General features: G+C 36.2%; 1 protein-coding gene across 9 annotated transcripts in view; it reads left to right on the top strand.

Moving 5' to 3' along the window:
* DTL (denticleless E3 ubiquitin protein ligase homolog) overlaps nt 1–14,400 on the top strand; it is a 48,780-nt gene that overhangs the window by 1,404 nt on the left and 32,976 nt on the right. For 8 of the 9 annotated variants that reach the window (XM_006942786.4, XM_006942785.5, XM_045048398.1 and 5 more), the window contains exons 2-10: nt 3,604–3,729; nt 4,756–4,854; nt 6,122–6,183; nt 6,268–6,388; nt 9,283–9,348; nt 10,533–10,645; nt 11,872–11,945; nt 13,253–13,356; nt 13,646–13,750. In XM_006942786.4, the coding sequence (XP_006942848.2) occupies nt 3,604–3,729; nt 4,756–4,854; nt 6,122–6,183; nt 6,268–6,388; nt 9,283–9,348; nt 10,533–10,645; nt 11,872–11,945; nt 13,253–13,356; nt 13,646–13,750 (870 nt within the window). The remainder of the gene's footprint in view (nt 1–3,603; nt 3,730–4,755; nt 4,855–6,121; nt 6,184–6,267; nt 6,389–9,282; nt 9,349–10,532; nt 10,646–11,871; nt 11,946–13,252; nt 13,357–13,645; nt 13,751–14,400) is intronic. The other variant, XM_019821837.3, reaches the window with a different exon arrangement.

Genomic DNA, 14,400 nt, shown 5'->3' with positions numbered 1-14,400 from the left:
AGTACTGCCCAGTGGATAAGAGCTCTATCTTTGGAGTTAAACTGCCTGAGTTTTAATTCCAGCACGAGTCCTTACTATCTGTGAGACCTGAGGCAAGCTATTGGGGCTATAGTTAGCCCCTATTTTGTAACAGATCTTTTTCCTCATTCTCTCAGTATATCTGTCTACTTCCCCGTCTCTCTCATTCACAAATACTCATTTATTGTTATGTGTCAGACTCTGAAATTCATTCATTGTTACATACTATGCACTGAATTTTGTAGGACCTTCTTCTTTCCCCTTCCATGTTGGCGTTCCATTCTAGGCCCCTTTTCTCCTTCTGCCTACTCCTATGGATGATCATAGCCACAACCAGGCCTTCTTCCCCTACTACCTGCAACCTTCCATTCCCTGTACTTTACATCCATTCCTATAAAAGCTGTGTGAGTATCTTCACCCGGCAGGTCAGTCTCACAAACCTCTCAGACTCAAGTACTCAAAACGGAACTTTTTTTCTCAAACCTGCTCTATTACCTACTTTAGGGAGTGGTCCCATTATTTGAAACTAGTCTTCTTAGCCAGAAACTTGAGTCAATCAAAATTCCTCTGTTGTCCACAAGATACAGAAAGTTCTCTTAAAACCTCTTGAATCTGTCCTCTCTATTCCCACTGATTTTGCCTCATCAGTGTATCTTGGATCTGTTCTATGCTTACCATTCCATTTCCACTGGGTCCTGATAACTTCTTGTCTGTACTAAATAACAAGTTTCCTAAATGGTCTCTTAGTTTCTCTCTCTCCAGTTTATGTTCCACATTGCTGCTAACAGTCTTTCTAAAGTGGAAATCTGATTACTCCTGTATCTATTTTTAAATTGTTATCTAAAAGTTTTTACCATAGGTTTATACTTACTGAAATTTTAAAATAAAAAATTAAAATGTATCTAATAGAATATAAAAACTAGTGATTTGATGATCACATCAATCATTTTTTAAAAATATGAACAAACTCTTTAACTGCCATATTTTGCATGTACAGTTGAACCTTGAGCAACATGGGGGTTAGAGTCATCAATGCCACGCAGTCAAAATTCCACCATAACTTTTGACTTCTCCACAGCTTTACTAATAGCCTCCTGTTAACTGGAAGGAAGCCTTACCAATAACATAGTTAACGCACGCTTTCTATGTTATGCATATTATATACTGTATTTTTATGATAAAACTAGAGAAAAGTTAATCATTAGGAAGAGAAAATTCATTTACAGTACTGTATTTGTCAAAACAAATCCACATGTCAAGGGACTCGCACAGTTCAAACCTGTGTTCAAGGTCAGCTATAGTTGCTTTTTCTCTTGATTTTATTTCCACTGTCTTTCACAGGATTTATCCTAATGTAATTTGATTCTAGGCTTAAAAAGTTATTTTACTGACCACACTGTCAAAATTTTCTGTAATCATAAGGCTCTAAGTGTCAAGAGTTTCTTCTGAATTGTTACAGTTATTAGTATGCAAGTTATCAAAACAATATGGACTATTAATTTTGATAAGTAATTATGAAGCAAAAAGTAAAATTTCATTGGAAGTATATCTTAAAGAGATGAATTGGGCTATTTATGATGCCTTTATTAAAGGAATTATCCTATTGTCTCTTAGTTGGAGTCCCATAAGTTTTTATACTTTGGATCAACACAGGTTTTAAGATTGGGACATGGAAATGCCTTTCTTTTGAAAAATAGAAGAAAGACAGTGATGAAGGGAGAGGAGGGAAAAGAGCCACAACCTTCTCAGACATTATAGAAATGCACATATATCAAATGATTCACTGAAAACTCTCATATCTTAGATACTCCTTGAAAAATTGGCGTGTAATTCTAGGGGCTTAAATTGTACATCGAGGAAAGAACAGGCTTTTCCAAGTGAGTGTTATGGGGAAAAGAATTATACATTCGTATTGGAAACTGCAAAGCACAATAAGGATCCAACAGTTGGTTAAGAGAGCCGTCTACAACTGTTTGTTATAGGGAGTGCAGAAATGTAAGGGTGGATAGGGACAAGTTACCAAGCCCTGTTAGGCCTTTTGTGCATATTAGTCCATAAGCAGTAAGGTAGAGTTTGAAGGAGTCCCTGTGTAATTGCAGAGAATTGCATCTCCAGAGCTTATCCTGTTCAGTTCTGCCTAAATTGTTCAAGACTTGGTCCTTTAGACTCTTTGTGTTGCAATCATTAGATTATTATATTTTTTAATCCCAAACCACAAGTGTACATTTACATGACTTTAGAATACAGGTTTTTGTTTTAAAATTCATCCTGTAGATGTATATTTTACAACATAACTGTTGTATTCTTCCTTTAATGGTCTTTTAATGGCTTATTTACCCTGATACCTGACCTTGAGGTAATATCCCCAGGAATAATGACTAAATCTGGATTGTATTCTTTGCTTCTTTTGTACCGATTCTTTCCGGTTATCTCTAGGAATACCAAAGCTAGATGTGTCTGAGGTATGTCAGACTAAGAGGTCTTCTCCAAACAGTATTTTTGATGAAAGTGGAAATTAAAAGTACCCTAAAATGTAAGAGGGTTTATTAATTATTTAGACAGCTCTCAATAGAATGTAACTTCATTGTCCTCTGGTGCTTAATAAACATTTAGTTCTCAGTTCTCAGTTTAAAATATTTAAATATTTTAAATATTTTAAATGTATTGACCCCTATATCTAAATGATAAAACAAATCTTTGAAGATTGCTTACTATTTATTTAGGACCATAGTGCACATTAGATCTCTGACCCAAGTCAAATAAATTCTCCTTGTACCCTGAATTTCTTCCTCTCTTTTGTATATTCAGTGAAAACTTACTCATCTCTCAACTTCAATTTGTAGAGACTCTAAAGACTTCCCTGACCCTACCACTACCCAGGGTTTAACCGATTGTACTCTAGGGGTAGGTACGTAATGCCTCACATGAAAACAGCTCTAATGTACTTTAAGATACTGTGACTTGTTGCTGTTAACATTTTAGAATCCTAGAATTTCAGCACTGGTAAGGAAAGAGGAAATGGAATTAGAATTTACTTGTGAATATGTTAGTGGCTAGGTGGGCACATTTACCTACATTATTTCCTTTAACTCTTTGACCATTGGATTATGTACGATATTTCTAGTAACTTAAGAGTTTGCGGTGATGTTGATTTAGAAACTCTGGAAACAATTTTTAATTGAAGGGAAGCAGTTTTAATGGTTGCGGTAATCTTTGTGGTTGTGTTTTGTGGTTGTCACCAAAGGGTGGAGGAGAGGTAAGATCTTTTTTAATGTGCAGAGGCCACTTGCTTTTTAAAATCTCCACTGTACGAAGGAGAGTCTCCATTTAAAATGGATTAAGACTCCATTTAAGCCTAAAGCTGTACCTCACCAGAAGTTGAGTGCGCTCTTTCATTTCTACCTTTCTACCTCAGATTCCCTTAGGGAAATATCAGAAACTGTATTCTAGAGGATCCTGGATAGTGAGTGGATCTATATAAAGTATGTAAAGCTTTTAAAAACAGATATGTACCTCTGTGCTTGTTTAAAGTACTGATATGTGATGATATATTGGAATTCTATAAGGAATTGTGTCTTACTTTAGGATGGTCTTCACAGTACCCTCTACAGTCCCTTCTAACTGGTTATCAGTGCAACTGTAATGATGAGCACACTTCTTATGGAGAAACAGGAGTCCCAGTTCCTCCTTTTGGATGTACCTTCTCTTCTGGTAAGAGAATTACTATCTAATCTAGACTTGCTCAGAAATAATCTGTTTCACACTTAGAGAAGAAATAATACTGGCTGTCCCCCTTTCAAGAAAAAGTAAGTTAGATAGATGGTAGAGTTTTTCTATGTGTTTTTTTTTAATGTTTATTTTTTATTTTTGAGACAGAAACAGAGCATGAGCAGGGGAGGGGCAGAGAAAGAGGGAGACACAGAATCCGAAGCAGGCTCCAGGCTCTGAGCTGTCAGCATAGAGCTTGACATGGGGCTCGAACTCACCAACCGTGAGATCATGACCTGAGCTGAAGTCGGTCACTTAACGACTGAGCCACCCAGGTGCCCCTACAATTTTTCTAATAACTGTTCTATGATTTATGAAATAGGCTTTTCTTAATCTCTATGCATAATTATAGATTTCCTCTAAAGCATAGACTATTATAGCATTGTTGGTTTTGTTGTTTTTTAATTGATACTGGGAAAGGATTGCAAAGGTTCAGCCATCATGAAAAACTGTTTTGCCCAGTAGGTACACCTTTTGGTCTGATGGAATCTCTCTCTTTCTATAATGCATTGGGGAACATATGAACAGAAATAGAAGTACTTGTCCCCACGGTTAATGATTTAAGAGAGGAAAAGTAAAAGGGTATGAAAAGGAAATTTAACTAGTAGACTCAACTTGCTGGTGGCTTGTATCATATGCTTTTCTTCGCCATTGGTCAGTACCACTCTTACTTTGTTTAAGTACTACCCTTCTCTAAATAAGAGATTATCTGAAGATAATTTTGGTGGTTTTGAGTCATTCACTGAATTAGATATTATGGCAAATTTTAAGCAGTCTTTAATTCAAATAACGTCTCTACCATATCAAATGCTATTTGGGTAGAATCCTCTTCCCTCTTTTCAAACAGATTCTTTGTGTTTAACTAGTAGCATTCAGTTAATCTATAGTGTATTGTTTTTAGAGCTTTATACTCAGCTTTAAAATTTTTGTGTTACTTTTTATATATTTTATTTTTTATTTCTTATTTAGCTCCCAATATGGAGCATATACTAGCAGTTGCCAATGAAGAAGGCTTCGTTAGGTTATATAACACAGAATCACAAGCCAATCGAAAGAAGTGTGTCAAAGGTAAGTCTAGGTCTAAACTTGTTGTTTTAACATTATTCTGAATTCATAAAGCCTCATGTAAATTGTTATTTGGATATATTACCAATTATATTCACTTCTTTTTTTTTTTTTTAATTTTTTTTTTTAATGTTTATTTCTGAGACCGAGATAGAGCATGAATGGGGGAGGGGCAGAGAGAGGGAGACACAGAATCCGTAGCAGGCTCCAGGCTCTAAGCTGTCAGCACAGAGCCCGACGCGGGGCTCAAACCCACAAACTGTGAGATCATGACCTGAGCTGAAGTCGGTCACTCAACCGACTGAGCCACCCAGGTGCCCCTATTCACTTCTGATTAAGTCTGTTCAGGGACCAGGCCGAAAGTAAATGGTGGACTGCCTTTCTGTCAATATTACTAACTGTGGCAATACCTTTACTGAAAGTTTAAAAACACACACACACACACACACACACACACGTTTTAGGATTAAAAACAGTTCTTCTTTTAAGAAGTTAAATCTTTTACACTTAACGTGGTTGGAGGAAACATCACTTTCAAGTATTTATGTTGCCCAAGCATTTCCCAAGGAAAAGTTCTGCTGACCTTAAGAAGCTAATAGTTTGGAACTAGTTAAGTCAAGTGTGGAGATAAATAAAACAGGCTGTAAATGATGTAGATGTACAAGAAAAATGCCACAGGTGTCAAAAGGAAAGCTTTCGTGTAGTAAAGATGGCAAGGAAAATTTTTCATGAAGTGTAGGATATTTGAGTTGGACTATGGTATTTAAACCAATGGAGGTGGAATAGGACACGCCAGGTGGAGGCAAAAGCATCAGCAGAGCCCTAGAGATAAGAAAGCATAGGCTACAATTAGGGAATAGGGAGTGATCCAGTTTGGTTGGAATAAGGTATATGGAGAACAGTGAGAGATAAACCTTGCAACAGAGATAAAGACCAAAGTATGCAGAACTTTGAATGTCAAACTAGTTTAGATTGCATTCAGAGAGCATGATGAAGATTTTTGAACTGGAAATGTTTCAGAAACATTCCATTTTAGAGAGTGTATTACTAGTCACCTCATGGAAAGGAATTTGATATCAAATGGTAGTTCTCTATAGTAGTAAAGGGAATGTATAATGTCTGTGTGTACACAAGTTCTCTTTGGCCCATGGACTGTGGGGTGCTGATGACTGACCTTTTCACAACAGCTTTCAAGAAATTCAGACGGCTATTGATATGGCTACCCCGAACATAGTCTAGACATTTCACATTCACCATTTTCTTTGTTTAGAATGGATGGCTCACTGGAATGCTGTGTTTGATCTGGCCTGGGTTCCTGGTGAACTTAAGCTTGTAAGTGACTTTCATTTTATTGGAATTTGGGTAAACACTGGTAAAGCGTTTCTTTATTAAATTATGATACCTTATTTTTGAAAGGTTACAGCAGCAGGTGATCAAACAGCCAAATTTTGGGATGTAAAAGCTGGTGAGCTGATTGGAACATGCAAAGGTCATCAGTGCAGCCTCAAATCAGTTGCCTTTTCTAAGTTTGAGAAAGGTAGGTTTGTACCTTTCCTCTTTCATGTCCTTAACCTTTGTAGTGAGTTAATAAGAAGCTGTGATTGTTTCCTCCCTTTCCCCTGTCAGAGTTGCTACTTTACCTACATAGATAATTGAGAGTCTCATGACTGAAACCCACGAAATAAAGTTGGCTTTTAGTCCCGTTCTTATGGACATTATCTCCAGCTTGTCCCTGTTAAGAATCTTCAGATAATTTTTTTCTATAATCTTGCAGATAAGGTAAATACTTATAAACAGCCACAATACCTCTGTACAACTTCGAGAGTCCTTTAAAATCAAAACCTGTACTGGACACTGGTTAACTCTCTTTATAAATTAGATACTTTACTTGTAAAATTTTAATTAAATGGGGTGTGAGGATAGAGTGGGAAACTTGATAAAATGGGCATGATTCTCTACCTAAAAATTTACTATTTAATTACTTTAAATGGCCCAATTCTCTAATATGTTTTCAACCATTATTTACTCGCAATTGATCTTTCTGTATTTATTTTGCTATTATAATAGAGAAAGAAGATATAAAGAGTGATATAATACAGAACAGTGCTGTAGTAGCTAGGGAAAAACAGGATTGTCTGAATGAGCTCTTCATTTCTGTTCACTTCTTTTCTCCTTCCTCTATTAGTTTCTCACTGATTTTTTTTTTTTTTTTTTTTTTTTTTTTTTTAACAAAAAGACCAACAAACATTGATCTCAAAGAAGTGGCTGAACTAATCTGATTTTTACCTCAGTGGTAAAGACAAGCATTGCAGTCTCCTTTATCATTAAGAAGTATTCTATTTTTAAAAGGAACATTTTCATTTATTCACATGAGCACTCAGGAAAATCAAACTGAGTTGTTGAGCTGATATGTACTCAAAAAAATGTCAATTTTAATTGACTGTGGTTGCTTTTGACAGCAGAACTTTGAAGAAAAATAAATGGCATAGTTTTTACCTCTAAGTTTTCATTCATACATCTATTGTATAAAGTTAGGTGTTTGTGTTCTGATTTACTACTGTGTCAGAGTTTGCTGTGAGTTTATAAAAATAAGATGAAAATTTACCTTACAAAGTAAATTTATTTAAAGAGTAATAGGAAAGGGAAACACTGTATCTTTTGGTCCCTTCGCTTAATTTCTTTAAAACTCTATACAGTAAGTCTATGCTAATGTGGTCTAGTAGAAAAAAGCACTGTGTTAGAAATTGGGGCTGGTGGCTTTTATCATGGCTCCCAGTAGTCTGTAGGTGCTCCAGCATGAATTATCTGGTTGAACACTGCCCCCAAGGCCACATAGTTTGGTAAACACAGATTAGATTTTAGATCCTTCAGCCAAATGCCTTTGTACAGGGCACACTTTTACAACCATACGTAGAACCCCTGTTTTAATGTGGTTTCTGCCTCTAAACTCTTGGGCAAAGTCATTTTTATTTCCCTGGACTTTCATTTGTTGATATTTTTGTTTTAACAGGCAATTAACTCAGTAGTAGTTAGATGGCAGGCTGTTAGACATACAGAAGGGTCAGACCCCATTTTCAGTTCTTCAACGTAAGCCTTAATTACCAGCTGCCTTTGGTTTTCCCTTGCATATATGGTTCAGGGGTCAACCAGAGACTTGTGCTAAATTTAATTTTTTTAATGTTTATTTATTTTTAGAGACAGTATGAGCAGAGGAGAGGCACAGAGAGAGGGAGACACAGAATCTGAAGCAGGCTCCAGGCTCTGAGCTGTCAGCACAGAGCCCGACATGGGGCTCGAACTCACAAGCTGTGAGATCATGACCTGAACCGAAGTCGGAGGCTTAACCGACTGAGCCACCCAGGTGCCCTGTGCTTTAAATTTAAACACAGAATTAGAGTTACCCTTTCTCTGGCTCTCTCTGGAGTTCCCCTCTCACTCTGGCAGCTCTTGTTGCCTCAGTCTCCTTTTCCTAGTTCCTATGGCTTGAAAGATGGCAGATATTTTATTGGCATCTTAGCTGCCTGGTACTGCTCGTGCAACTGTGGTTACCTTCAAGGCAAAACTACAAAAAAACAGTAATTTAGCCCAGGCCAGTCATTTGCTTCAGGTGTAAACTCCCCTCCAAAAATTGCATGTTTTTGTTCAGTTTCTAAACAGCCCTCAGGTAGTTGGTTTTTATATTTTGTCCAAAATTTATAGCTAATGCAGGTAAAGATTGGTTCGGTAAGGGCTCACTCTTTCACACAGGAAACAGAGTCTTTTTGGTTTAGTTTTTAAAGAGTAAAACATTACACATAAATTGAAGTTCCCCTATGTTCCCTTCTCTAATCCCATTGCCCTTTTTTCTAACCTAGAGGCAACCTCTTGTACCATTTTGTGTAGATCTGGTCCATATTTTAATACTGAGACAGTATAGCTTGGAGATTTGGAGAGTGGGCTCTCGATTTATTCTGCTAAGAATATCTTTATAAGTTACTTAACTTCTCTATGCCTTAGTTTTCTTATCAGTAAAATGGGGATAGTAATAACCCCCTAAGAGGGTTGATAACAAGGATTGAGATAATTTATATAAAGCACATGGGTTAGTGTGTAGCACTTAGTAAGCTCTCAGTATATTTTGGTTACTGTTTGTTTATCATTATTCTTTCCATAAGCGTACCATATATAGTGTTTTGTGTGGTTTTAAGAATATTTACACAGAGGGATTGTTCTGTAAAGTGTTTTTTTCAGCATAAACCTTTTGAGTTCTTTGTAGTCTTTTCCCTTCACGGCTTTGTTTTCTCTTATTGTTAAGCCATGTATTTTTTTCGATTTTAATCTCCTCTGCCAATTACAGTGCGTAGCATATAATACATGCTCTAGGAAACTTAAATTGAAATGCATGCATTATTGACTGGTTTTGTTAACTTCTTATAAACTATTTCCCCATAGCTGTCTTCTGTACAGGTGGAAGAGATGGCAACATTATGGTCTGGGACACCAGGTGCAACAAAAAAGGTAGCCTAGTTCCATTTTAGTTTTGATAAATGTAGGATCACCCCATACTTACGTTGATTGAGTTAGTGATTTCATATAGTTACCACCAGGGGGCACATGTTCACAATCCCCCATTTCTGCTCACTGTACAAATTGTCATTGTGTTGCAAGTATTACCCTCCATATTTACTTCTGTTGCCTTCTGAACTGCAATAATTTACCTAAACTATTGGTGGAATTATTAATACATGGGCTCACTGGGAGATGATCTTTTAGTTTAAAAATTATTTGGCTTTAAAGAATTGGATTAAACATAATTATACTCACACTGCCCCCATGATACCATTAAGCAGAATGCAATGATCGTATCTCTGCTTGCTTTTTTAAAAATAACTTATTTATTTTTAATAGACTATTTTTCAGAGGGCTTTTAGATACACAGTAAAATGGAGCAGAAAATCCAGAATTTTCTCTGTACTGGTCTAATCCCTATCCTTACAGCCTTTCCCACTGACAGCATCCCATAGCCGAGCTGTGGACATTTGTCAAAATTGATACACCTGCACTGATAACATCATTAGTACCCAGTGTCCCTCTGTACTTTACATTAGAGTTCACTCTCGGTATTGTACATTCTGTTGGCTTTGACAAACATATGGTGACATGTATCTATAATTATGGTATCATGCAGACTAGTTTCACAACGCTAAAATTCCCCTGTGCTCTGCCTATTCATCCTGACCCTTGGCAACCACTGATCTTTTACTGGCTCCATAGTTTTGCTTCTTTCAGTATGTCATATAATTGGAATCTTACATATATAGCCTTTTGAGATTTGCTTCTCTCACTTAATATGTATTTAAGGTTCCTCCATGTCTATTCGTGGCTTGGTAGCTCATTTCTTTTTACCACTGAATAATATGCCATTGTCTGGATATACCACAGTTTACTTATACATTCATCTCCTGAAAGACATCTTGATTGCTTCTAAGTTTTGGCAGTTAGGAATAAAGCTGCTCTAAATATCCATACGTTTATTTCTTTTTGATATATTATAGTCTCACTGAAAGAAATGTAATGCAGTAGCTCCCGGCTTCTTCTTTCACTTTTAGGAATACAATTTTGGGAACTTATACATAAATGTTATATTCAGCATGGGAATAAAGTTCTGAAACCTAAATCAGTTTGTTCGGAATATCTTTCAGATGGATTTTATAGGCAAGTGAATCAAATCAGTGGAGCTCACAATACCTTAGACAAGCAAACCCCTTCAAAACCTAAGAAGAAACAGAATTCAAAAGGACTTGCTCCTTCTGTGGTAAGGTTTTATAGCTGTGTACATGTGTGCATCTTAACAGGATAGAATCTCATGTTACAGAACTTCTTGGGCATAAAATAGGAGCTATAGATTAAATGAATGAGAATCTTCATTTCCTCTTGGTATCAGTGGTTTATTGCTTAATACTCAATACCTGCAGTACTACAGTAGTAGTTCTCAAACTGTAGGGTGCAACACAGTCACCTGGAAGTATAGTAAAAAGTCATCTTCCTGAGCCTCATCCCTAGAGACCTCCATACATACACATATTTAGAGTATAGTGTAATTCATTAGAAAAGGGGGGATGGTTTGAAGAAGCATATTAAGTATCTTGATAGAGTTTTCTTTAGGAGGAGGGAATCCCTGTTGTTTTCATAACTACAGGAAATATGTAGGTTTTTAATATTTTTTTAAACATTTGGCAAAATATTAAATATATTGAGACGTTTAGGTAGAATATAGTATCTCTCTGAAAATTTGTAGTCAAAGCTTAAACAATGCCCATAATATACCTTTTCTCTTTCAAAAAAAAAAATCGCCATTTTTTTGATGGGTCTTATTGTGTTTATTTTGCTAATATTCCTGGTCTGTAGGATTCAAATTAATATGTTAGAGAAATGTGTTTACTAATTAAAATTGTAAACCATGAATAGGACACAGCCATGAGAAGAAACTGACAGGGTTAACGTGATTTTTGGAGGCCAGATGAAGTTAAAATTAATATCATTTTAGACGATCAGATTCTGAGCCAAGGAAATTTGTTAATGACAATTAGGAGGTAAAACTCTACTGCGCTCCTTTTAATTTTTCAGAGCATGTAGTCATTTTTTATCCATAATTTTTAGACACTCCTATATGATAGTTTAGGTAGACGGTGACATTTTACAGATGAAACAGGCACAGGGAAGTTAAATGAGTTTTCTGGGAATACACAGCTTATTAGTAGGGCTGATTTTAAGTAGAACCAGTTTGTTTCTTGAGTACAAGGCAAAGTCAACACTATGTACTATAACTTAATGATGTTTAGGTCATTTTCACACAAAATTACTTCTTGGTCAGGATAAATATCTGATTTAGGATTATTGGAAAGGGAAAATTTAGTCTAACTCAGAGTTTGGGTGAGGGGGAAGCCATCATTTTAGCATCTTGGTTTCTTTGTGGTGAAGATTATGATACCCAAAATAGGACTTTTTCTGCCATTCTTTTTCTGCCTCTGGTGCTGTTAGGATTTCCAGCAGAGTGTTACTGTGGTCCTCTTTCAAGATGAGAATACATTAGTCTCGGCGGGAGCTGTGGATGGGTAAGAGCCTTGCTTCTTTTGATGAGATCTCTTTCATAAACATAGGGAAGTCACCTAGTCCCGTTAAAATTGAATGTGTGTGCTTTTAACTTTCGACGTAGTGAATATCCAGCTGAGAACTACAGATGACACTGAAAAATACCTAGTTAGGACTTTTGCTCAAAAAATTAAATGAGGTAATGTATCACACTGAGCACATTACCTAGCACACGGGAGCATTGTTGGCTGCTATTGCTGTTGTAGAGAAGCTGGATGGGTAGCTCACTTGTCCATGCGGTAGAATTTAAGTAGTGGGTCTTATCTTGAGGAGTAAGATTTCTGTTATTTTGGATTTTATCTTCTCAGGTTTAGTAATAACCCTAAAAGAAGAAATCTGATTCTGGGTATATAATGGGCATTTCAAGGAGTAATAAGGCCTGATGACTTTCACATACCTACCATCCGTGATTGGTCTGAATGTTTGGTTTTCAAATAAGTTTGTGGTACTTCTTGATTGGTTGCTTTGTTAGAATAAAAATTCTTTGAATGTTTTTTTAAGCACCCTTCTTTGCCCTCTTATTTGCTCATTGTATCTCTGAAGGCATCCCTACCTTCGAAACTAATATAGGATGATGGCTTAATGAACTAGGATTTCTGTTGTCTCTTCTGGACACCAAAACTTGTCTGTGGACCAAATTCTCAGGCACAAATGAAGGATTATCTGAAGGTTATTAGTAATGCTTCTGAATGGCTGTGAAAGCTTGCTCTGTTTGTTTCCAAGGATACTGCCCTTTTATACCAAACTTGGGTTTTTTTCAGGTTGCCTATAAACTAGATGTTGAGGATTAAGACAATTATACCAATAAGTGAAATGAAGAAATACTTCATTTCACGGGAAAATTTATTTAGATTACTTAAGGATTTATATAGAGAGATAACCACAGGGACAGGGCTTATTCCTTATGATGTTAGAGGTTACATGCAGAGTGTTAATGGCTTAGGAAGCATTTATTTTGTTTTGTTTCTGAAAACAATGAAACAATGACCATCGGAACCCAACCTTCATCTTCCTTTTCCGCTCCCTTAAAGTAACTCAAGGTAACCCATCACTGGGTCAGATCACATCTGTTTCCGTTCTGCTTAAGTTGTTAGCCTGACATTGGAAATAACGGTATGAGATAGTTCAATCTGTTTCCCAGTGAGATATCCTCATTATACCTGATTGATGAGCCAGAGGAGTCAGAGTAAAAGTCATTTCACATTCAATGTAGTTGAAACTGGTTGGAGTTGGGTGGCTACAAAATAACTTTCTTTACCTTGGTTTTTAGGGTAATCAAAATATGGGATTTACGGAAGAATTATACTGCTTATCGACAGGAACCCGTAGCATCCAAGTCTTTTCTGTACCCAGGTAGCAGCACTCGAAAACTAGGTAAGCCTTTTTATAGCCTGTAGGACTTTTTTTAGATGTGCGAGTTTTTGTTAAAATTTTGAAAATAAATATCAAGCTGGTTTTCAGCAACACAGACTTAAAGCTAACATGTCATTGTATCTTTTTGAAATTAGAAAGATAAACACTCTGAAGAATATTTTTGGTTTATATATATTTGGGGGAAGACAAATTCTGATAATCTTGTGGAATGTTCTTTTTGCCTCCACATTTTCACTTCTGTTCTACTCACTGTCATCAGGACATGCTAACTAAAGTTTCCTTTTTCTAGGATACTCAAGTCTGATTTTGGATTCCACGGGCTCTATTTTATTTGCTAACTGCACAGATGACAACATCTACATGTTCAATATGACTGGGTTAAAGACTTCTCCAGGTAAGATCTTAGCAACTTCAAATCTCCTACCCAAAAACTAATATGGAAGTGTTTGTTAATGATAATTTAATATTGGCCTTTTTTCTAAACCAAATTTATGAAGATGTATTAGGACTTTGAGGTCTTTGATTAGTTCTAGTGATGTTTTGATAGATACATTTCCCTGTGGTAATTGTACAAGTAAACAGAATCCTGCTCTCTGTGGTGATTTAATTTTATGTTAACGGTGAGTCTTTCCTGAAATTATGTCCCTTTGACTATATTTAGATTTATCTCAATTTTTGTGATACAGAAAGCTGTTCTGCTTAGCTTTTGTCTTATTTGGGGGTTGTTTGTTAAAATTAGGGGGCTGAAGTTTTTAAGCTCCTAAATAGTTTTATCTACTCAGCCTCCTTAAATATCTCTAGTTTTCCCCAACCTCGCCTTTTTTTTTTTCTTCAAGAAAATTAAAATTGGAATTTGATGTTCAAAGTTGATGCATGACATTTTTTAAAAAGAAGTGAAAATTTCTTAGACATCATCGAAAAGGGTTATTTGGCTTACATAATTTTAAGAATATTATCAATTACTTAGGCAAGCTACATATTCGTAACCTGGTTCTTGCTCAGGTCAGAAACAGACTTTGAATTCTATAACCAATCCCCAAAGTT

The sequence above is a fragment of the Felis catus genome, chromosome F1 (assembly GCF_018350175.1).
Source record: "Felis catus isolate Fca126 chromosome F1, F.catus_Fca126_mat1.0, whole genome shotgun sequence".
Lineage (NCBI taxonomy): Eukaryota > Metazoa > Chordata > Mammalia > Carnivora > Felidae > Felis > Felis catus.
This window is presented reverse-complemented; position numbering and strand designations above follow the sequence as displayed.